This window comes from Marmota marmota, unplaced genomic scaffold (assembly GCF_001458135.2).
Source record: "Marmota marmota marmota unplaced genomic scaffold, marMar, whole genome shotgun sequence".
In the NCBI taxonomy this organism is placed as follows: Eukaryota; Metazoa; Chordata; class Mammalia; order Rodentia; family Sciuridae; genus Marmota; species Marmota marmota.
The window spans coordinates 21,286,691-21,311,555 of NW_025999990.1; the positions used below are offsets into that span (position 1 = coordinate 21,286,691).

The 24,865-nt window shown below is 39.8% G+C and overlaps 1 protein-coding gene across 4 annotated transcripts in view; it reads left to right on the forward strand.

The window, feature by feature from the left end:
• Pstpip2 (proline-serine-threonine phosphatase interacting protein 2) overlaps positions 1–24,865 on the forward strand; it is a 66,556-nt gene that overhangs the window by 22,433 nt on the left and 19,258 nt on the right. For 2 of the 4 annotated variants that reach the window (XM_015482416.2, XM_048806287.1), the window contains exons 2-6: positions 4,317–4,417; positions 9,480–9,557; positions 13,076–13,110; positions 18,029–18,135; positions 22,455–22,517. In XM_015482416.2, coding sequence (XP_015337902.2) covers positions 4,317–4,417; positions 9,480–9,557; positions 13,076–13,110; positions 18,029–18,135; positions 22,455–22,517 — 384 coding nt within the window. The remainder of the gene's footprint in view (positions 1–4,316; positions 4,418–9,479; positions 9,558–13,075; positions 13,111–18,028; positions 18,136–22,454; positions 22,518–24,865) is intronic. The other 2 variants (XM_048806286.1, XM_048806288.1) reach the window with 2 other exon arrangements.

Genomic DNA, 24,865 nt, shown 5'->3' on the forward strand with positions numbered 1-24,865 from the left:
TTTTTTGTACTGGGGATTGAATTCAGGGGTACTCAACCACTGAGCCATATCCTTTTTTCTGTTAATGTGGTGAATAATGTGATTGATTTTCCAATATTAAATTAACCTTGCATTATTGAGATAAATAACTTGGGTCATGGTGTGTTATACATTTATTTATTCCTGGAGATGATATAATGATTCAGTAGAGATTTTTACATCTGTTCTTGTGAGAAAGATTTTCTGAGAATACTGTTTTCTTGTAATGCCTTTGTCTTTTTTTTTTTTTTGTAACAAAGGTTATATTAGACTCATAAAATGAGAAGTCTTTCCTCTTTTTCTGAAAGAGTTTGGGTAAGATTGGTGTTATTTCTCCCCTTAAATATTTGATAGAATTCAATAGTGAATCTGTCTGGTCTACTATTTTTTTTAAACATTTATTTTTTAGTTGTAGGTTGACACAATACCTTTATTTTATATGTGGTGCTGAGGATTAAACCCAGTGTCTCATGCATGCTAGGCAAGTGCTCTACCACTGAGCTACATTCCTAGCCCTGACACACTGTTTCTGATGGTAGATCTGTGATGCTTTCTTGGTGCATCATAGACTGCATGTGTATTCCTTTCTTGCTTGGCTCTCTTAGACTGATTTCTGCCAGTTGGCTCACTGTGATGCTCTCTCTCTTTTTTTTTTTTTTTGGTACCAAGGGTTAGGGTCAGGGGTACTTGTCCACTGAGCCACATCCCCAGCCCTATTCTGGATTTTATTTAGAGACAGGATCTCACTGAGTTGCTTAGCACCTCGTGTTTGCTGAGGTTGGCTTTGAGCTTGTAATCCTCCTGCTGCAGCCTCCAGAGCCGCTGGGATTACAGGCATGCGTCACCCACCATGCCCAGCTCACTGTGATGTTCTTTGAGTAGCATAGTCAGAAGTTTCCAGACCAAATCCTCCACCCCTTTGAACTCAGCCTTGAATATTTTTTTTTTTTGTCTTTTTCTAGAAGTTTGCTTTCCTGGTTGCCTTGTAGCCCAGTCACTCTCTGGAAGTGACCGTTCTGTTATTTTTACAGTTGACAGCTGGGAGGTCTGGTGTTTTGTGTTTTCAGGAAACAGGTCTCGCTCTACTCTTCCTGTCCTTCTCAGAGTATCTGTACCCTTAGTTAAGAAGAGGAAAACCACCTTTCCAAATGCACATTGTGAGACAGAGAAGTCAGATGAACAAAGAATTCTGTCTACAAACCAACTTTGAAATTGACCCTTTGTCCCCACTCCTTCATTCCACTAAGGAGTCTTTATGTACATTATTCCCTTCTGATATATCTGGCTGGGAGAAAAGTAGGCATTTTATTCTACAGATGTTCACTGTGGGCCTTTGGTGTGCATAGCATTAAGATAGATTTCCAGGGGGAAGGGTGCAGGTGTGGTTCAAGACTTGAACAAAGCCCTAGGGACTTGCAATAGAGTTGGGACAGAAAGGTTACTCACAGGGGTGGCACTTAAGATCAAATTCAGATGCTGGGTACCCTAAGAACCCAGAGGAGGGAGTTGTGGCTACTGAGAGAAGACTTCAAGAAAACTAGGATTTGAGAGGCCAGATTTGGATTTGGGAAGGATAGTGTAAGACCCCTCTGTCTTAGCCTACTAGGCTAAGACAGAGGGGTCTGCAGGGAGACAGCAGGTGGAAGATGAGGCTTTGATGTGCCACCATGCTCAGCTCACTGTGATGTTCTTTGAGTAGCATACTGTTTATAAGATCTTTCTTTGGACTTCCCAAAATCTAAATCTATGCTTAAAGAATAGTTACAGAGCATAGAATTCAATGTATTTCTAACTTAGATTTATATGCCCACTTGTAAAATTTATGATGCTTATATAAATCCATTTAACAATGTGATGTGAGATATGGGCTCTTAAATTTCCAGTTGCCATGTTGAAATCAGACTCTGGTCTTAGTCTTGCTGGGGGTCTCTGGGATCACTGCTCAGTCAGGATATCCTGAGTGGCAGCAAATGGAAGAGAGTACATTCTGTTTCTCTAGTATCCAGGACTGGGTGGAGACATAGCTTTAGAAATCTCTCCTCCCACACTCTTTTAGTCAGCCTTTTCACTGCTGTCACTAAAAGATCTGACCAAACAATTTTAGAGGAGGAGAGTTTATTTGAGGGATCATGGTTTCAGAGGTTTAGTCTATAGAAGGCCAGCTGCATTCCTCAGGGCTCGAGGTGAGGCAGAACATCGTGGCAGAGTATGCCGCAGAGGGAAGCAGCTCACATCATGGTGACCAGGAGGCAGAGAGACTCCACTCTCCAGATACGGATAGATACCCCAAAGCCACGCCCCAATCCCCACCTCCTCCAGCCACACCCTACCACTTCAGTTACCACTCAGTTAATCCCTATCAGGGGATTAATTCACTGACTAGGTTAAGGATCTCACAACCCAGTCATTTTCTCCTCTGAACCTTCTTGCTTTGTCTCACACCACATTTGTTATGGAGGACACCACATCTAAACCATAACACACACAGGGCTGCACCTTCCTCCATAGACTGGGGCTGGGAAGGTCAAGTCCTCTTTGTCTGGTCCACTGTGAGTCTAGAGCTCCCAGGACACACCCAGAGGAGGTCTAAACAACCTGGTCTATGGGGACTGGAGTCCAAATCAGACAACCTGTTGTATTCATGGGGTAGAAAACAGGGAACCAACCTCATAGGGGACACTTTGATACTGTTTACAAGCCCCTGATTTATCAGTATGGGTAACTAAGGACACCTAGATTTCTTTTTTTTTTTAAACCAGGGATTGAACTCAGGGGCACTCAGCCACTGAGCCACATCCCCAGCCCTTTTTTATATTTTATTTAGAGACAGGGTCTTGCTGAGTTGCTTAGGGCCTCACTAAGTTGCTGAGGCTGGCTTTGAATTCTTGATCCTCCCGCCTCAGTCTCTTGAGCTGCTGGGATTATAGGCATGCGCCAACGTACCTGGCGGGAACCTTGATTTTTAAAGTGTACTCCACCTGGAGTTACTGGTTTGGAGGACTTAGCCAGCCAGCTTCCTCCATTATGGAGGACATAGTAGAATAAAATATGAACAAACTGCTAATTTAAGAAATGTAAGCAAGCCAGGCACAGTGGTGCAGGCCTGTAATCCCAGTGGCTCAGGAGACTGAGATAGGAGGATTACCAGTTCAAAGCCAGCTTCAGCAAAAGCAAGGCCCTAAGCAACTCAGTGAGACCTTGTCTCTAAATAAAATACAACATAAGGCTGGGGATGTGGCTCAGTGGTTGAGTGCCCCTAAATTCAATCTCTGGTATCCCCTTCCAAAAAACAAAAATCAAAAAACAAAACAACAAAAACAACAACAACAACAACAAAAACCGAAAGAAAAAAAAGAAAGAAATATAAGTAACACTTTTCTCCAGATTGAGGCCCATGATGACATGGAGCACACTGGCCGCTGGACTCCCCTTCATACTTTTCAATGGGCAGATGGCCACTTTCTCCCACTCTCAGGCCTGATTCCTGGCTCCTGGCTCAGAGCTGCCTGCCTTTTGCAGAGATACTTTGGACTCTCTATAGGGCTAATTGGCTATGGGAAGAGTTGTCAGGGTCAAGCTCAGTGGCAAGTTTAAGGGCAAACTGAAAATTGTATAGCTCCTGGTTAAAATGGATCTGCAGCAGGAGTCAGTTTCCACCATCAGTGTTGTTAGGACAGAACATCAAAGTAATCTCTTGACACAGAGTCTCATGCTCAGAAAGCAAAGTTTCTTGACAGGGAAGGCCTGCCAGGCTGCCCGGTAGAGTGGTGCAGCAGTTCTATTTGAATAGGGGTTTTTATATCTTTTTAATAAGAAACAAGAGTAAGCTGGAAATGGCCCTGAGTGCAGATGGGGGTGGTGATGGGAACAGGGTATCTTAAGTTTCTTTTTTTGGCAGTTTTTAAATTTCGGTTTCAGGTTAAGATGGAGTGACTGATGTCTGGGATATCCCATTGAGTGTGAAGCTGTGCACAGCCGAAAGGCTAGAGTAGGCACTTGCCTCATTTCTGGGCAGGAGTGGAGGCCAGAGAAGGACTTGAGCACAGCCTCCTTCCTCATCCACGTGCCTCTTAGTCCTTTGTCACTTTCTTCCTGTTTTGTGGCCCTTTAATTTCATCATTTGAAAAACCCTACTGCAGCTTCTAGTCATTCTTTTTGGCCACATGTCTTGGAGATAAAGCAATTCAGGAATCTCCCATTGCTTGCTTTCCACCCCATCCGCTCCTTCCACTCTCTAGGCCTTGGGGCTGCCATCTATGCTGTTCCTGGTCTGATGCTGTCATGTTCTTTCCCACCAGAGTACGGACATCCTCAGCACCACCGGCTATGACAGCATCATCCAGCACCTGAACAATGGCCGCAAGAACTGCAAGGAGTTCGAAGAATTTCTAAAAGAAAGGTATGCTGCTGTGTCCCCGTGAACTGGAATGTTCCCACACAGACAAGGAATCACTGGCTGGTTTTGATTGTGCTTAACAGTTCTGAAGACCCTCTGCTATAAGTTACAAAATGATACCCAAGAAGTAAATGGTATCTCTGTCCTGAAGTTCTTAGGAGCTAGTTTTCGAGAAAAGATTTATGAATGAAGCCAGACACAGTAGTGCACACCTGTAATCCCAGTGGCTCAGGAGGCTGAGGCAGGAGGATCTCAAGTTCAAATTCAGCTTCAACAACTTAGCAAGATCTGTTTCTTTTATTTATTTATTTATTCATTTTAGTTATTGATGGACCTTGATATTTTTTTATATATGGTGCTGAGAATCGAACCCAGTGCCTCACACATTCAAGGCAAGCACTTTACCACTGAGTCACAACCCCAGCCCTCAAGATCCTGTTTCTAAATTAAAAAAAAAAAAGTTGGGGGTGGGGGTGCTCGGGATATGGCTAAGTGGTTAAGAATCACTAGTTTAATCCAAGTACCAAAACAACAACAACAACAACAAAAAGATCTATGAATGAAACAGCAAACAATAGGTAATAAGTCCCCAAAGTATGCTAAGTAGCATGATACTAAAAGGCCCTGTGAGAAGGATGGATTGCTGAGGATCCATACATTCACAGGGTGGCTTCATGGAGGAGGAGGTCTTGGTATTGGGCCGGAAGGAATTTCTGGATCCTGTGGGAGGGTGGCAAGCCTGGAGGCTGGAATGAGCACTGTCCAGGTGCTTTGAGGGAGGCAGGGCCAGACACCAAGAGCAAGGGTCAGGGCTGGGGAGCCAAGGAAGAGTGAGAGCAGGACGGTGCTCTCTTGAAAGTTCTAGGGGAGAATGTGCTCTGTGCATGCCTTTTAGCTTCTGGGGTTACCACCAGTTCTTGGAATGCCCTGGCTTATAGACCCTGGACTCCTAAACTCCCCATGTCATCGTGTGGCTTCCTTTGGTCTTCACATGGGGACCACTCCCCACCTCCACCTCCACCTCCATTTTTTTTTTTTGTGGTACTGGGGATTGAACTCAGGGATTGCACTGTCTCTGGAGTAGCTGAGATTATAAGCATGCATCATCATGCAGGTTCTCAAGAACTCTGAACACATATAATTCTGAAAGGAAGCCAGGTATAAAAGAAAGCTAGGCATGGTGGCGCACACCTGTAATACCAGTGACTTAGGAGGCTGAGGCAAGAGGATCACAAATTCAAGGCCAGCCTCACCAACGTATAAGATCCTGTGCGATTTAGTAAAACCCTGTATCAAAATTAAAAAAAAAAAAAAGGACTAGGGATGTAACTTAGTGGTAAAGAATCCCTGGGTTCAATCACTAGTGTAAAAATAAATAAATAATTGAATACACAAACAATTGTGAAAAGATAAAATACATGTACATTATATATTTTTAAAAAGTGAAAATGGTCTTAACATCTTTTTACATGTAAAAATACTTGATGATCATTGTAGAATGTCATAATTTAGACATTATATAGATATAGTAAAAAAGGATTCCAGAAGGCAGAATATCATTGCATCTTTTACAAATTTTTTTTAAATTTTATTTTTTAATTAATTTTTAAAATTTATATATGACCTCGAATGCATTACAATTCTTATCACACATATAGAGCCCAATGTTTCATGTCTCTGGTTGTATACAAAGTATATTCACAGCAATTCATGTCTTCATACATGTACTTTGGATAATGATGACCATCACATTCCACCATCATTTCTAACCCCCTGCCCCCTCCCTTCCCCTCCCACCGCTCTGCCCTATCTAGAGTTCGTCAATTGTATCTTTTCCTATAACTAGAGTCAGTTTCAAGTGTACTTCATTTTAAGTTATCAGGTGCTGGCAAAACTTTAGAAATAGAGTCCAAGAGTAGAGGCCTGAGAAGAAATCAGGTTATGCTCAAACTCTGCTACCGAGCACTCGTAAGATTGGGACATGGAGGAGGCTTCATTTGTACAGTCTCAGAGCAAATAGATAGGGCTGCCCACGGTACCAGCAGGACAAATGACACAATAGCCTAGCAAATGCAGTTGGCTGAAAGGAGGAAAGAAGGAAAGAGGAAATATTTGAACACCTTGATCTTCCCAATTATTTTCACCCAGGGTGCTTTACAACTGAGCTATGTCCCCAGCCTTATTTTGAGACAGGGTGTCACTAAGTTGTTCAGGGTGGCCTCGAATTTGCAGTTCTCCTGCTTTAGCTTCCCAAGTAGCTGGGATCACAGACGTGCACCACTATGCACTACTATGTCCAGCTAATTTTCTCTCTTAATCTGAGAAAGACCTTTTAGAAACCATTTTTCCCCCCTATGGCAAAGAAACAATTATTTAAATTCAGAGATGTCTTCAGCTTCTCTTCAGTTTCCTTTTCTTCTATGAAATTCAAATAAAGTCAGATTGTCTCTAGGTTTTAAAAGTTTGTAGAGTATAGTCTCATTCTTTAAAAATTTTTTGATCTATATCTGTTCATTTTATTTTATCCGCATAGCTCCATAAAGAAATGTCCATTGTAATCATCACCTACTGTTAACACTAATTATTTTAGGTTGGTAGAATTTTGGATAGTGTTTTTGCCATTTCTTCTTATTTTTTAAAAACAATGAATATGTATTGTTTTAATAAATAAATAAAGTTATTATTAAGAAAAGAAAAATAATAGAAGAGGAGAAACTTTGTAACATGAGAATAAATATTATATTTATAGTACATAAAGATATATATATGATATACATAGTCAGAACAGTAAAAAATTGGATAATTTATAGAAGAAGAAATAACAAATCCCCAATAAGCACATAAAATGGTGTTCAATCATACTAGAAATAAAGGAAATGCAAATTAAAATTAGAGATACTATTTTTTTAATTTTTGTTTAAAGAGAGAGGGGGAGAGAGAGAGAGAGAGAGAGAGAGAATTTTTTAATATTTATTTTTTAGTTTTTAGGCGGATACAACATCTTTATTTTATTTTTATGTGGTGCTGAGGATCAAACCCAGCGGCCCGTGCATGCCAGGTGAGCACGCTACCGCTTGAGCCACATCCCCAGCCCAGAGATCCTATTTTTTTTTAAGCCTCCTCCCCAGACTGATAGCAATTTTTTTTTAAAAAAGTGTTGATATCCAGTGAGATATCCAGTGAGATGAGGGCTTCTGGGTATGTGAGCTCTTAGACACTTCAGATGCAAGTATAAGTTGACAAGGCTTCTTTGGAGAGCATTTTGTCATAATTTTTCAAGATTTAAAGTATGTGTCTAAACTGGGAACAGTGGCTCAGACCTGTAATCCCAGTGGCTCAGGAGGCTGAGGCAGGGGGATCTTGAATTCAAAGCCAGCCTAAAGTGAGGTGCTAAGCAACTCAGTGAGACCCTGTCTCTAAATAAAATACAAAATAGGGCTGGGGATGTGGCTCAGTGGTCAAGTGCCCCTGAGTTCAATCCCAGTACTCCTTCCCCCAAATATATATATACATATATGTCTAGAAAATCCTCTTTCTCAGAACTCTTAGGCAAACACTCAGCATACCCATGGATGTGTGTTTGTGTGTGTGTATGTGTTTGTACACACACACACACACGTACACACACACACATCTATATCCCCAATAATTTATTTTTATTTTTTGGTCATAATGAGAAAGTAGCAACAAATCAGGAGACGGTGTATTTACTGTAGAAAACTCCATATTATGCTCCATATTATGAGCATGGTGTATCTCTACATACAGAAAGGGAAAATTCTATACAATGTATTACCAGTGAAAAACGGAACAGCAAATAATAGAACGATCTCAACTAGATAAACAAAAAGTTTTGTATGTGTGTAGGCACATACTGCAGAAGACTGGAAAAGACACACACCAAACTCAACCCTGGCTGCCCCTGGGGAAAGAAGCAGGGTTGGAGGAGAACATCGAGGGGATCTTTGTGCTTTCCACTCTATACCTCTGTGTTGTTTGAATCTTTAGCAGTGAAAATGTATTCATTTATTATTCAGAGTTTTTTTTAAACTGAAGGAAAAGGCTGGTGTAGTGTCACACCCTGTAATCCCACACTGTAATCACACACACTGATTGCACTGTGATTACACACACTGTAATCCCAGCAACCCAGGAGGCTGAGGCAGGAGGATCATAAGTTGCAGGCTAGCCTCAGCAATTTAGTGAGACCCTATCTCAAAGTAAAAAATAAAAAAGGATAGAATTGTAGCTCAGTGGTAATGTGCCCCTGGATTCAATCCCCAGTACCAACCTCTGCAAAAAAAAAAATCTGAAGATTTCTTTCAGAAAATGAAGATGAAACCTCCATCATCTTTACCTAATACATAGTCTGGATATGCCTCAGCTGGGACAAAAAGTGGAGATGGTGACAGAGAGCAATGGGAGGAGGCAGAGAAGAAGAAGCAGGTGTTTAGTGCTTTAGACAGACCCTGTAATGCTAAGTAGTAAGACATTTTGTGAGACATGCCAACTGCAGAGTTTGTATCTTGAAATTCCCTTTTCTTTGGTACAGTTAGGTTGTGCATTTGAAATGACAGTGAGAGCTCTTCAGGGTGGTAAAAGGCTCTCTTGAGAAGGTGGAGGAGGGCTGGGCCCAAGGAGTGTAGTATTTGAGGAATGTACTTCTTACTCCATTAAAAATAAAACACTCAAGCTAGGGGCAGTGGCTGTGCTTGTAATCACAGCTACTTGGGAGGCTGAGACAAGAGGATTACTTGAACTCAGGAGTTTGAGGCCAGCCTTAACAACACAGTGAGACCCCCATCTTAAAACAAAAAGCAACCCCTCCAACCCCTTAGCTTTGCCATGTTAGCCATGCTGGGGACTTCTTGGTGGAGAATATTACCTTAAAGATGAAAGCCCCTGGTGTTCTGGTAATTGTCTCCCGCTTTAAAAAGGGAGATTTGCATTTCAGAGAATGGCATTATATCTGAGCTAAAGGGACAGCTTGCTTTCAAGGGCAGTAGTGTGTGTGTTCAAAGAGCCCTGAGCAGGACCCATGACCCTTTCTCTTCTGTACCCCTAGGGCAGCTATTGAAGAGAAATATGGCAAAGATCTGCTCAGCCTCTCCAGGAAGAAGCCATGTGGACAGTCTGAGATCAAGTAGGTACCACTTGACTCTGGTTCCTGGGATGGCTAAGATGCTTGGGGCTCCCCTGGCTTCAGCAGATCAGGATGGTCCGTAGGTTACAATGTGTTGTGTAGAAAAAATTTCAATGTTTTTTTCTTCTTATTTACAATTCTAAAAAAACTAGAGAAGGAGAAAGAAGACTATGGTGGCTATTCTACATTTCTATATTCCATACTTTTTCATAGGTAAGATTATACTGTATATGATTTTATACTACAAATTTAGTAGAGGGGCTTCATTTTATATTTGCTAGTACAATAATATATTTTAAAGAAAATAATTATAAAATGATATCAAAAATGGAAATTATATATGTAAATATTTTATGTTCTTACCACCAATGTCAAGTTCCTACACCACATTCTTTATTCTTCATCCATTCACTGAATACTCTGAGGAATGCTGAAATGACCAGGATGCAGCATCTGTTTAAGGAACATCCTCCCTCATATACAGGGCTGGTTCCATGGGTGTTGCACAGGAATTCACACTTTGAAGGGCTTTATAATCCACTCAATGTCCAGCTGGCACGGTTCTGAAAATATTGGTAGTTTATAAACGAGTGGTGCCACATTTCATTTGGCCCTCACAAATTATGTAGCTGGTTTTACTTACATTGAAATTTCCCAATTATTTCCCCAGCATGAGAATAATGAGAGAGACTTGGGAGAAATAGGTCAAGCCCTTTCTCTTCGAACCCAATCAGATGACATACTTACCTGTACACTGCTTTGGCTGTGCTATTGACGCTTATAGAGATGTCCAGAGGTTTGGGTCCTAACAGACAGGACTTGTTTTAAGCTTCAAATTGCCAAATGTCACCAGAGTGGTCTGAAAAATCTTAAGCTAAAAATTTAGTTTAAAGTTGTCTTGGATAGTCAGGTCTCTACTTACCTGGAAGATATTTTAAAAGAAACACAGTAAACACTGAGCTCATTCTGTACACACACACACACACACACACACAATGATAACTTACCATTAATATGAGTCAGTGGAAGCAATAAACAGCAGAAATAGAAATGCATTAGATTTTAGGTACTAGACTAACAGATCGCCCCCAAATATATATATAAAATATAATATAAAATTATATATATATATAATTTTACTTTGAGTCTTGTTAAGTTGGCCAGGTTGGCCCTGAACTTGTCATCATTCTCTCTCAGCCTCTCTATCACTGGAATTTGTCTAAAGAAAATAAAAGAGTTAGTTAAAAGTGTAAATGAGATGACTTTCAGAAATTTCCAGGAAGGACTGGGGATGTGGCTCAGTGGTAGAGCACTTGCCTGGCATGTTGTGAGGACTTGGTTCAATCCCCAGCATCACAAAATAAATAAAATAAAAATAAAAGCATAGAAAAACAAAGTTTGAGAAGTGTCCAAGAGATTTTGAAAGAACATCAGATAAAAATGAAGAACTCTCCAATGGCTGAGGTCAGGGTTAGGGAGATGTAGAATTTTAGTTGTGAAAAGTAAGTTCAAGAGATTTATCATACAATATTATGACTGTAGTTAACAATTATATTTTGAAAAACACAAAGAGAATATATTTTAAGTTGTCACTACAAAAAGTGGTTAAGTTATGTGAAGTAATGTATGTATTAATTAGCTCTATTGAGCCATTCTACAGTGTATACATGTATATCAAAACATCATGTTGTACATGATAAATACATATAACTTTTATTTGTCAATTAAAAATAATTTTTTAAAAAGAAAATCACCCAGAGTTCGTCATGGGAAAAAATGCAGAGATTAAAAATAATAAGTGCTAGGAATGTAGCTCAGTAGTAGAGCACTTGCCTAGAATGGGTGATCCCAACACTGAAAAAAAAAAAAGAAGGAAAATTAAGAGACATGGAGAATAGAGGAGGGGGTTTCATGCACATTTAATCACAATTACAGAAGAAATAATAGAAGGAATGAGAAGAAATGTTTTAAGCAAGAGAGGTTGAGAATTTTCTAGAACTGATGAGAGCCGAATATCCTCAGATTCAGAAAGCAAAACAAATCCCAAGCATGATCAATTAATAAGCACACAAGAATAGCCCAAATGACTAAGAGCCCAGATAATAAGAAAGTCATAATTTTTCCCCAGGGAATGATTACCCACTAATGAACATTTCTGAGCGTGAAAGCTGATTTTTCAATAGCAACAATGAAGCCAGAGACTGTAGAATTATATCTTCAAAGCACTTAGAAGAAAATTATCAACCTGGATTTGTATGTCCAGAGAAATTATTTTCTAAGAAACAAGAAATAACAGAAGTAGTTTTAGAAAAGCAAAAGTTTTGAAACAAATATTGTTCAGACAAACAAAAAGTTAACTATTACAAACAAATCTTCAATAAAGGAACTTTTAAAGGGTATTCCTCAAGAAGAAGGAAATTAATCCAGGAAAGATCTGAAGTTCAAGAAGGAATAATGAGCAAATAATATGGCAGACATGAGTCTTTGAAGAAATGGTATTCATGCCAATTTCAATTTGTGGAATTAAAAAAGCAAAATGGAACAAAAACATTGAATGGTAATACTATATAACCTAGTAGGAAGGATAATTAGAATTAAAGCATTCTTAGGCATTTTATGGTTTAGGATAAGAATAAAATGTTAACTTTAGATTCTGAACTGATCAGGAGGGTCTTCCCCTGTCAAGCCTGCGGATGAGAATGCAGCCTGGTCAACCTTGATTGCAGCCTGTGAATTCTGCTAAACCATATCCCAATTGCTAACCCACACAAACTGTGAGATAATAAATATGTGTTATTTTATGCTGCTAAATTTTTTAAGCAGCTGTCAAAAAATGAATACAGTACAATTTGTTTAATATCTCCTTCATTAGACTCTGAGGTCTGGGATGATATCTGTCTTGTGGTATTTGAAGTACCAACATCGGACACAATGCATGGCCCATAGCTTATGGTCAATAAGTATATGATGATTGATTGAATGAATGAAAAGGGAGGCAATCAGGAGCTAGGCTTTGAACACTTCCTTTATTATCTTGCTTTTTAATTTCAAATATTTATTTTAGTTGTAGATGAACACAATACTTTTATTTTATGTATTTATTTATATGTGGTGCTGAGGATTGAACCCAGTGCCTCACACCTGCTAGGCAAGTGTTCTACCACTGAGCTACAACCCCAGCTCATTACCTTGCTTCTGTGTTTCTAATTGACATACTTTAAAGAACAACTGGTATTCTTATGAGAAAGGGACCACAACTTCTATATTATCATTGAGGAAAATGAAACATAGTTTTGGAATCTTGACTTGTCCCGGTAGACAGTGAAGAATTGATTATGCTTGGGATTGAGGAAATTGGATTTAAGGAGTTTTGTTCTTCTGTTGCTATTTTCTTAAGTTCATGGGCAATGATAAATTTGTAGGCTCTAAGATACATGGGAAGAGAGAAGTATGCAAAGGCATTATAATAAGATTTTACAGTTTCCAGAATTGAAATGATATATGTGCTTCTTTTTTAGCACCCTGAAGCGGGCCCTGGAAGTCTTCAAGCAGCGTAAGTTATTTGTAAAACTTTTGTATGCTGTCCTTCATAAGCTCAGTGTGTATCATAAAGGCAAGTTGTAATTTGAGTAGCAATTTAATATTGGGTGAAAAAAAATTAGAGCAACTTCTAAGGTGAGAAATAGCCTTTCAGAATTGAGATGAGCTGGTGGACCCTCCAAGCCTGTATGTCACCACGTGCCTTTCACGCTTGAGTTGAGCATTGAAATCACCTGGAGGGCTTATTATTAACAAAGATTCCTGAGCCATCCCGAATATCAGATTTGAAATCTGGAGTGGAGTCTGGGATTCTACAAGTCTTGCAGATTTCCAAGTGATGATGCTGAGGCCACTGGGCCAGGGACCATACTGGGAATAACACCCTTAGAGGGTTGTGTCTATACTGCTTCATTCTAACTCAGAGACATAGGCACCTAGGTCCTCATCCAGACTTGTCTATTGACCTAACCCCTTGTGTATTCTTATGTGTAGTCTGGTTTCTCCTCCCAGAGTCTCCTCTGTAGGGCTTCAAGGCTGGGACAACGTTGTGAGTGCCTTGTTCAGACTTTTCCCAGATCCCCCGTCACATTAATCCAGAAATCTTTAATTCCAGCAAGCCTCAAAGGAAACATTATCTTGGCTTCCTTATCTGCTACTCTAATCTGGCACATAACGGTATCATCCTCCTGGAACTTTCCTCTCCAAGGACACTAATAGTCTTTGTGTCACTAAGTCCAGTGGACAAGTGCGGTCATCTTCTTGACTCTTCAGTAGCTTTCAGCACTATTGAGCTTTCCTCCCATCCCGAAACCCTCCTCCCTTCTGACTCCCTTGGTTCTTCCTGCTTCTCTGGCTAGTCCACTGCCCCTTTCTTAGCTCTTCTCAATCCAGCTCTTCAGTGTGACAGGTCCTCAGTGTGTGCTCCTAGCCCTTCCCACCTCAGCCGGCCCAGATAAGCACATCTCTGTCTCTAGCATCCCCTACAGCCTTTACTCAGAGAATGCACTAATGTGTACTTGAGTCTAGAACTCTCCTAGCACCAGTACTTACATCTACCACCTACTTTATGTTTCTTCTTGTGTGTTTCAAAGGCTTTAAATTCAGACTTTTCAACAGAATTTCCAGTCTTCTAGGCTGACTGCCTGAGGTTGCTCTTCTTTTTGCATCTTGTCCTGCTGTCTCCTTAATTTTTATTTACTTTTTCATCTCTCCCCAAAGTCAGGCTGCTCTATCCTAGATATGACAAAGCCCTTTCCCCATCCTTCTCCCACATCCTCTCAGGAAGAGACCCCAGTGGGTGGGAGCTCCCTTACGTTTGGGGCTGATTTTCTTGCTTTGCACAAACACTCAGCTTCCACTTTAGTGGTCAAGGCTGATTCAGAAACAGAAAGTCTTTAGAAATACCAATGTCCGAGTCAGGGTTTATCTCTTCTGGGGTCAAATAGGTGCAAACCACGATGTCCTCTGTGTGCTAATCTCCCAGTTCTTGTTTCAGTATTGTGGCCTTTGATTGCAAATAGAACTTGGAATTCACCCAGAAGATTTTTATTTAATTCTGATTACCGTAATAGGGTGACAGTCAGGATCTGGGAAACCTGGGGTCAGGCCTGGGACTTTGCTCTTCAAGGGGTCTCCTGTCTAGCTCTAGTGTTCACCAGGACTGGTGCTCAGAGGCTGCTTCTGAGGCTTCTGTCCTGAAGAATGCTTGGGACCTCCAAGTTAAGGACTTTAACAGGCACAGTCTTTGTGACATATGCTTGAAGGATTTCTGTAGCTAGTTGAAGGATTTCTGTAGCTAGCTGAGTGGTATTCTGTCAGAACAAACCCAGCATCTGTTTCCTCTGCTCTCACACCACAATCACCAACACAGAAGACTCTGGATGCCAGATGTGGGAGGATTTCTTCCTCCAGCAAGGAAGAAATCTCTTCTGCAGTGGACACCAGCCAGGTGTCTTGAATCCAATTTGGTTTCTACACTATCAACTTGAAGATAGTGTGTCAGATGCTTCGGACTGAAGGCTCAGTCCCCAGGACCGCACCCCCTCCTCCACTTTAGATACCTGTTGCAAGTTTCGTTAATTGGCTCAAGCAACTCGCAGAAGGGAGACACTTCTTTGTTGTTGATGCTTCATAATAAAGGATATTACAAACGATATAGATGAAGAGATGAATAGGGTAAGCTATTGAAGAGGGAGTATGCTTCATGCCCTCTCTGAGCATGGAACCTCTATGGGCTCAGCCATCCAGAACTTCACGGGCCCCATCCTTTTGGATTTTTGTGGGAATTTCATTGCCTAGGCACACTTGTTAGTAGACAAGTGGGGAACCCCACAAGATTCCTTTATTCAGAGTCTTTTTGTCCCCTCTGTGGAGTATTCCTTCCTCCAGAGTATAGGGCAGGACCCTTCTGGAATGAGGATGGTCTTGTGACCAACTATCAGGCAAGGGAGGTCTAAGAATTTCTTTATGGCCAGCTAAAGACAGGGGAAGATTAGAGTTTCCATGGTCCTCCTTGGGGAGGGAGTTATAAGCCAAGGAACCATGGACAAAATGCAAATGTCACAAGTGAAACGTTAGCTAAATAAATATTCCTCTTAACTTTCCATAGAAGGTGTCTTCTTCCTTCTTTAACTCATCAATGAATCTATTTCTCAAGGTACAGACAGTATCTTTTCATGTTTGTCTTCTTCTTCTTCTGGGATTGAACCCAGGGGTGCTTAACCATTGAATCATGTCCTTAGCCTTTTTGTTTTTTTTTTTTAATTTAATTTTGAGATAGAGCCTCACTAAGTTGCTGAGGCTGGCACAGAACTTGTGATCTTCCTGCCTCAGCCTCCCAAGTTGCTGGGATTATAGGTGTACGCTACCATGTTTGACATGTTCTCTATGTGCACTGTAACATTAAGGATATGACATAGCCCAGGAAAATTCAGTATAGTCTGTTTTCCTAAATATTTACTTTTTTTTTAAAGAGAGAGAGAGAGAGAGAGAGAGAGAGAGAATTTTAATATTTTAGTTTTCGGCGGACACAACATCTTTGTTTGTATGTGGTGCTGAGGATCGAACCCGGGCCGCACGCATGCCAGGCGAGCCGCTACCGCTTGAGCCACATCCCCAGCCCAATATTTACTTTTTTTGCTGTTACTTTTATTTTCTCACAAAACAGATTTATTTTCTTCTTGTTAAGATTACCTATTTGTATTTAAAATTCAAGTGAGACAACCAACTATAAAGAAGATAGTATATATGGGGTGGGGGTGTGGCTCAGAGGTAGAGCGTTTGCCTACCATTCGTGAGGCACTGGGTTCGATCCCCAGCATCACATAAAAATAAAATAAAGATATTGTGTCCAGCTAAAACTAAAAAATAAATATAAAAAAAGAAAATAGTATATGGTGAAATTTTCAATTCTCAGTCATACACAGTGTTGAATATGTCACTGGATATTTTAATATAATTATAATATGTATGTATAATATATGTATCTCTTTATATACATAATAATCATAATACCATGGCAGTGGTTCAGAATCTCTGAGACCTGAGCATATGTTTTTAAATTCCCTTAAAAATAAAAACGTCCATTTAAATCATGATAATAATTTGATATATAGCTTTCTAAACATTTTTCTATGCATTTACCCCCTTCTTCTTTCCTTTTTCTTTTGTGGTATTGTAGCTTGAGTCTGGGCCTTGTACATGGTAGACAAGTGCTCTACTGCTATGTCCCACTCTTCCTTCTTTAAATTTTAGACACACATATACATTTGGACGTAAGTAAATTTGTTTACAAAATCATCCTATACATATTTCTTTATAATTTACTTTTTTACTTAACAATACATCACAGACAGCTTTCCATTTCAGTTTCCATAGCTCTGCCTCATTCTTTTACATTTAATTTTTTTTCTCTATAAAATGCCAGGTTTCCTCCAATGGTTGTGCTGATTCTTCCCCACCAACACTGCTATTTTCCCCTATCCTCACCAATACCCAGAATTTTCTTGCTTTAAATTCTTTTTTAAAACTGAAAGGTAAAAAAAATGACATATTCTGGGTCTTTAAGGTTTTGCATTTTTTTCAGTGGTTTTAAGGTGGAATATATTTTCAAATGTATATTGCACATTTAACCACTCCTTTTTAAATTTCATGCTCTTTATCTATATTTTAATACAAAAGTCTTTTCTATTCATAAAAGTTTTTTTAATATAGCTATTTCTTGTTATATAAATTGAGAACTTTTTGTGTGTCTTCCAGCATTCTTAGAGGTTATTTTGATACCCCAGTTTAAAAAACATTTTTTTAGATCAGATTTGTCAATCTTGCTAGATTTAATGCCATGCTTTGTTTTCTTAGTGAAATAAAAACTTACTTTTTTTCTATTAAAAAGGCAAGCCATGCTCATTGTAAAGACCTTCAAAAACAAGGGGAAAAACAGTCACCAGTTATCTTTCTACTCAGATATAACTATGGGAAGCCAAAATTTTGTTGTACAATCTTTCTTATAAATGTTCAGGCTCATAAGAGATTAGAGATGGAAAGAACCCAATAGATTATACAAAGAGGATGAAGAATCAGATTTAAAACTGTTAATGGTAATAATGTCTCCTGGGATGCAAGCTTCATGAATTATAACTTGGCTGACTCTTTCTCTCCAGCCCTGGGCACACACTAGATTAGTGACTGGTAGGGACATGAGGCTAAGCTAAAGACTTTCTAGTCTTGCTGTTGGTGACCTGGGTAGTGCTGGGCACATGAAGGAACTCAATACATGTTGGTGACTAAATGAAGTTTTCTTGACTCTACCACTTGCTCCAGTATTTTATGTGTGTGTGTATGTGTGTGTACGTGTGTGCATGCATAATTTTGTATATTTGAATTTAGAGGCATCTAGAACTTGATTGTTGTTTTATTAAAATTTCTTTTTGCAGAAGTAGACAATGTGGCCCAATGTCACATTCATCTTGCACAGACTCTAAGAGAGGAAGCCAGGAAGATGGAAGATTTCAGGGAAAAGCAAAAGCAACAACGGAAAAAGGTTGGATTTGTGCATGTGTTCAAATGCTGCCCTTGCTCTGTAGAAACCTCTGGGTTTGTCTGTCATTAAACTTCTCAGCTTAGCTTAGCTCTACTCCACATAGTTGTGTTCTTTCTAACCTGAGAACTTCTTTACTGGAGTCCCCTTGGGGGACTTGGACTCCATCTAGGTGGCTGTGCCTCTGCACTGTTTCTGGACTCCAGACCAGTCCTCCTTTTGGAAATTCTTGCAGGATTCAGGAGTCTAGCTTGCATTCCTCTTCTTTCAGATCTGCTGCCATATTAAAACTATTGCTGGAGGGGGGCTCCTGACAAATTCCAGCCAGAGGGCTTCCAGACCACACTTCAGGGGAAAGCATCAAGGGGAGGGTGAAGTAGTGGAGGAAGCTCATGCTCTCTCTGAAGTCCATCATGCAGTCGAATGTTCCTATTTTACAAACAGAGAAACTGGGGCACTGGGAAATCCAAGTTTTTGTTTTTTTTTTTAATCTCTGGAGCACATTGCATAGGCTCTTTTCCATTGCCAGAATTTACACTAACTACATGGAAGGAGATGGGAGCAAACAAGAATTAATAAAACTGGCAAATGTTTGGGAAGTTATAGAAAAGAAGCCCAAGACTTATATGAAAGTATTACTTGGACTAGACCAACCACATTTCTGACTCCCTTTTATTTTGTTTCTGAAAGGCTTGTATATTCATACTTGAACCTACAGTCAAGTATGGCCCTTCCAGAATTTCTTTCTATATTTGGGCTTCAAAACTGGAGCCCTGGCCTCACACGTGAGACAAAGGCTTTCCTTTCTGGCATCCAAAGATTAATTCCCCCCAGGTCCTCTGGGACATCTCTGCAGGGACTTTTGGTGACCTCTTGCACCTTTTCTGGAGGTCCTGTTGGAACCTTTCTGTATCCTGGTTTTTCATGGTCCCCTGAGATTATCTGAAGTATTTTTATCCAATAAACAAACTATTAAGGCTGATTCTACCCTTACCTCCATCTCAGCAATTGGAATCTAGATCTGATTTCCTTGATAGCACTGGTGTCTGGTGTCTGGGTAGCAACAGTATCTTTTTTTTTTTTTTTTTGGTACCAGGGATTGAACTCACGGGCTCCCTAACCACTGAGCAACATCCCCCAGCCCTTTTTGTATTTTATGTAGAGGCAAAGTCTTGTTTAGTTGCTTAGTGCCTTGCCAGGTTGCTGAGAGTGTCTTTGAACTGGAGATCCTCCCGCCTCGGCCTCAGGAGCTGCTAGGATTCCAGGCCCGTGCCACTGCGCCCAACCAGGCATCAGTATCTTAAGGGCCTGCCTGCGTTGCAATTATGGTCATTTTGTGAAATGCTCTTATCTTAGCATACTGCTGCCCCTTCCCACTTCACAGCCTGTACTTCTAAGGGAAGTACCATGAATATTTAAGGAACACCATATCAAACCCTTTCATACATTCCCTCAAGCTTCATGAGTCAGGCTTGTAGGGTGCATCTGGCCAAGCCTGTTCCTGAGCAAAAATAGCACATTTATCACACCCATTGAATGGCCAGACTCTTGTGCCCGACATTGCCCCTGCCACCTCTCTAGAGGAATTACAATTTTTCAGAAGCAAGAAGCCTTAGACCACAAGAGTATGCACACATGATTTCCACTCTGAGGAGATGAAGTGACATTTCCTCATGTTCTCACGTGTCTTTGACAGACCTGGCCCTTTTAGGGAGGGTTTTGTTGATTTTGCAAGGTTTCTGAAACTTCCCCTCCTAACAATTTGCACAGACCAAATTGTTATAGCTCGAAAAACACGCTCTGAATTCTGTTAGGCAATAGAGTAGCATATGCTCAATTAGCTGCTATCATCCAAGTTCCCTCTACAGCAGGAAAATACCTTCAGAGCTCTGACAAGTCCAAAGTTCATTAATAAACTTGTAATTACTTGTATCCATGAACTCTGGACTTGCACCACTTCTGTGTTTAGATATTTGATTGAAAAAATTAAACTTTAGAAAGAACATTTCCGTACTAACTTCTTGTTTTTTGATGGTCAAAGTTTGCATGCTTGGGACTTCCACTTCTTGGAAATTAAGCCATTTCCACTTTCTTTATTGAAGAAAACTATCGGTTGGTTTCTTTTAGAAACCTGGGGCAGGGGTGGTGTGAGTGAAATGGCTTCTCACTCAGACAACTGATATTTACAAAGTAGCCACTTCAGTAATTTACTACAGGGTTATTTGGATCATTTGAAAATATCTTCCTCCTTTTCCCCTCCCTCTGGCTCCTCCCAGCCTACATAGCAGGGATGATGGTGTTTTTGCACTCCTTTGTGTTATCAATCACATAACACACCCAAATTCCTGCTGAATTTAGTCTAAACAGGAAGTCTGAGACCTAGAAGAGATACTTCTCCAAAAAGACCTGGAAGAGAACATTTGATTCATTGGAGTCACCATCAGTAGGCCACCCTATAAGTGAATATGGACATAAGGAGACTTAAGACAGTGTAGCAGGCAGAGGTGGACCTGAAATCTTGCCACTAACTCACTGAGTAGCCCTCAGCAAAATAAATCATCTCTTGGACCCCATGGATCCTGCTTCTCAGGTTAGAGTTGGATTGCTGCTTTCTAGGATCCTGTCAACTTTTAAATGCCAGGAATTCCTGAAGCCAGAGGGAGGAATAATAAGAAGTGGAAAGGTTTGGCTGGTGGGGGAAGCTGTAACACCTGAAAGGTGCTTGAAACAGGTGCTGTGTAGAACTTGGAGATAAAGAGATCTATCTTGGGTCACCAATTATAAAACAGTAGCAGCTTCCAAGTGGAAGATTGGCAGTGTGTATATTTGAATTAAAAGGAACTTGGCATTGAATGACATCACTAACAGATCAGCTCATGTAGCGTGGAAAAATTAGGAATTATTATTAAATAAATCAACCCAGATCCCCTACCTGGTAGAGGGAAGTAGTCACACATGTAGACCACAGCTCCTTGCCTGCCATCTGCAATGTGTCTTTCCAGGTGGGGCTCATATTGGAGCCCTTCTCTCTGTGTCTCTGCTGTCTTCCAACATTAGCAGGTGAATGGCCACCTCCTGACACTTCTCTTTTGTCTGGCCTGGAAGAAGACTGTTAGGTACTCTGAGGGCCCCTTGGAGCACTCCCAAGGGAATTTCATGTACTCCACAAAGCTCATATTTGAAGTGAGGCCATCTCAATTATTCCATCCAAATATCACAATACCCATGTTTGTGTATTATGGTAAATGGACAGAAACTTAATTTTTATGTATCCACAGGGAAACACATTTGAATTTCATTTTCAATATTTTTTTTCATTTTGTACAAAATCAAAGTCAGTGCTCATTTTGAATTGTTGCATCTCCATATATATATATATATATATATATATATATATATATATATATATATATTTTTTTTTTTACATTTTTGGTATTATAGTGCTATCACAAGGATAATGGTAGATTAGGGTAATGATAAGGAACAAGGGCTCTGGAGTCAGGCTCCGGGGTTCAGATTTCAGCTCTGTCACCTGCTGACTATGTTACTTTGGGTAAGTTAGCCAAGTTCAGTATCTTCAGGGAAATGGAGATTATAGTACTTAGAGCTGTGATGCATGAAAACTGCTTAACATAGAAGTGCTTGATATATGGGAGCTACTATGATTATGTCCAAGAGGTACATCTTTATTGCTAGCACCATTCTTTTGATTAATAAAAGTATTATCATTATCAGTACAATGAAGAAATTACTTCCAAGTAAACTTGATGGAGGGGTTTCCCTTTGCTGGGTGAGACAGCTTTTCTCAGCTGTTCTACAAACACTTCTTCCCTGCATATTGTCTGGGCACCTTTTGGTAAGGGGTATGTCATTGAAGGCCATAGAAATGAGTGCTTATAAGCCCCTAATTTAACTGTGTAGACATAGGCTTGCAGAATTTAGGCTTTTTTTTTTCAGTACTAGAAATTGAACCTAGGGGCACTCTATCCTAGAGCTACATTCCCAGCCTTGAACTTGTGATTCTCCTGCTTTAGTCTTCGGAGATAAGACCTATCTTGGGCCACAGGCATCACCATGCCTGGCTTAAAGATTCCCTTTAAAATATAAATGATACTTTAGCAAAAATTTTAAAATTCCTCTCTGAATTCAAAGTTCCTTGATTTCAGGAACTCTACTAAAGGCAGTGCTCTAAGATGATCAGCCAGTCTCCGTGGTCCATGTTGAACTTAATGATGATCCGTGTTGAACACTTAGATCTCAAGAAAAGCTGGTATTAATAATAATTTGTTTTTATTAATAGTGCTTATACTTTTTTTTCACAGACAGAGACTGTCATGGATGCTGCCCATAAGCAAAGGAATTTACAATTCAAGAAAACCATGGATGTGAGTTATACTCTTGTGCTTCTCATTTATCTATCTATCTATCTATCTATCTATCTATCTATCTATTGTAATGGTGACATTTTCTGAAATACTGTGCTTTGTATGAATATCTTCCTATTCAAATAAAATCTCAATGTTATTATTTATTCTTGTGGTGTTTTAAGGGAAACAGTCTTTACCAGTTTGGCTTTCCTTCTTTTTAAGGCCTTGGAAAGCTTGAAAATGAAACAAAATAGTGGAAAATACAATGGTATTATCTTTTTGGTAACCTTGGGAAATAGAGCGAGTCAATTTAAATATTTTAGGTTAAGACACAAAAAACATGCATACTATAAAATGCCATTTATCTTGTGGTACTGGAGTTTTTACTATGTGGTTATTTTGAATCTTGATTGTTTTGCCTGTTTCACTGAGTGACACTTTCATCTTTTAAGATATATGGGAATTGTGAAAGCCTTCTCTCCTTTAAGTAATTTACAAAAAATTCTAGGCAAGATAGAGGTAAGATAGTTGCTAGGGATTTCACTCTAGCTTTACACATATCTGTTAACTCTGGATACAATTAGTTCTACCATTAGAACATACATATGGCTACATCTTTTTTTTTTTTTTTGTACCAGGGATTGAAACTCAGGGGCACTCCACCACTGAGCACATCCCCAGCCCTATTTTGCATTTTATTTAGAGACAGGGTCTCACTGACTTGCTAAGCACCTCGCTGTTGCTGAGGCTGGCTTTGAACTCATGATCCTCCTGTTTCAGCCTCCAGAACCACTGGGATTACAGGCATGTGCCACAGCACCCGGCTATGGCTACATCTTTGTAAGATGTATCTTCATGATATTCTGACATGGCATAAAAGTGTCGGTAATACGAGAGCAGGAGTCTGTTCTGCTGTATTTCTTTAATCTTTGATGGAGATCTCCTTAGAAGCAATGGATAAATGAGGAATAATGTCAATATAGTGAAGAACTAGTGTGGGTGAATATATGACTTCCCCCCAGACTGTCTGTGTTTTGAATAATCTGGGGCAAGTAGTCTCACAATTAAAGAGACAGCTTTATCAAAATATAATTTTCTTAATTATTTCTTCTACCTACACATAGAGCCATATCAGTGTTAGCAGTTTTTGCCAATGCCCTGCCCTGTAGCCATCATCTACAGGTTCCCCCTCTGAATTCCAAGTCATTGATTAATTTATGTTCTCTTGTTCTGTCTCTAATCAGGGCTTCGAATCTCTCAGTGAGAAAAAGGGAGGCTTATGAAATGAAGAAGAAATAACAATGGGTTGTAAAAAGTACAGTTTATTTGTAGGCCAGAAAATTGTATCTAATTAGAGAATGGAGTATTTTATGTCTTTATTTTCCATGTCTTTTATAGCCAAGTTGCTTAAATATGAAATGCATTTCTTAAGCAAAAACTTGTGTCTAGCTGGGTGTAGTGGCATATGCCTATAATCCCAGTGGCTCAGGAGGCTGAGGCAGGAGGATCTTGAATTCAAAGCTAGTCTCAGCAATTTAGTGAGGCCCTAGACAACTTAGCGAGGCCCTGTTTCTAAATTAAAAAAATAGAAAGGGCTGGGGATGTGTCTCGGCTGGTGAGTGCCCTTGGGTTCAATCTCTGGTTTAAAAAAAAAAAAAACTGGGAGTAGAGTGAAAGAAGACTATTGTAGTTATCTATTTTCTTACCATGTTCTTTTTATCCTTCTAATGTTCCAAGGTTTCTTCCTGTATGGTTAAATTTTTTTTTTTTTTTTAGCTTCAGATAGGTCTAGATCCCAGTTCCATGAGTGTTAGATATTTTCTTTTTGTGCCAAAGGTCCCTGAGGCTCTTTACTATTTTTTTTCAGCCTATTTCTTCTCTGTGCATATTAGGTAATTCTACTATTTCTCTTTCAGATCACTGATTCTCTGTCTTTCTCTTGTTAAGCCCATCCGCCAGGTTTTTGTTTTTTGGTTATTGATTTTTTTTTGTTTTGCTCTAAAATTTCCATCTTGTTCTTCTTTACATGATCTATTTCTTGGCTTTTCTAGTTCTTTCCAATACTATGTATTTTTCATTTGTTTCAAGTGTACAATTGTGTATTGAATACTTTTATAATGGCTGCTTTAACATTTTTGTCAGATAATCTGACATCTCTGTCACCTTGATGTTGGCAACTGTGGATGACCTTTATTTTTGTTCAGTTTATTACCTTTCTTGTTGTTGGCGTGAGTGGTATGCGTGACATATGATTGATTTTGGACATTCTGGAGTTCTGTTACAAGACTCTGGATCTTATTTCCACCTTCTGTGTTAGTTGGCTTCCTCTGACACCCTTCCAGCAGGGACAGATGGGACACTGCCAT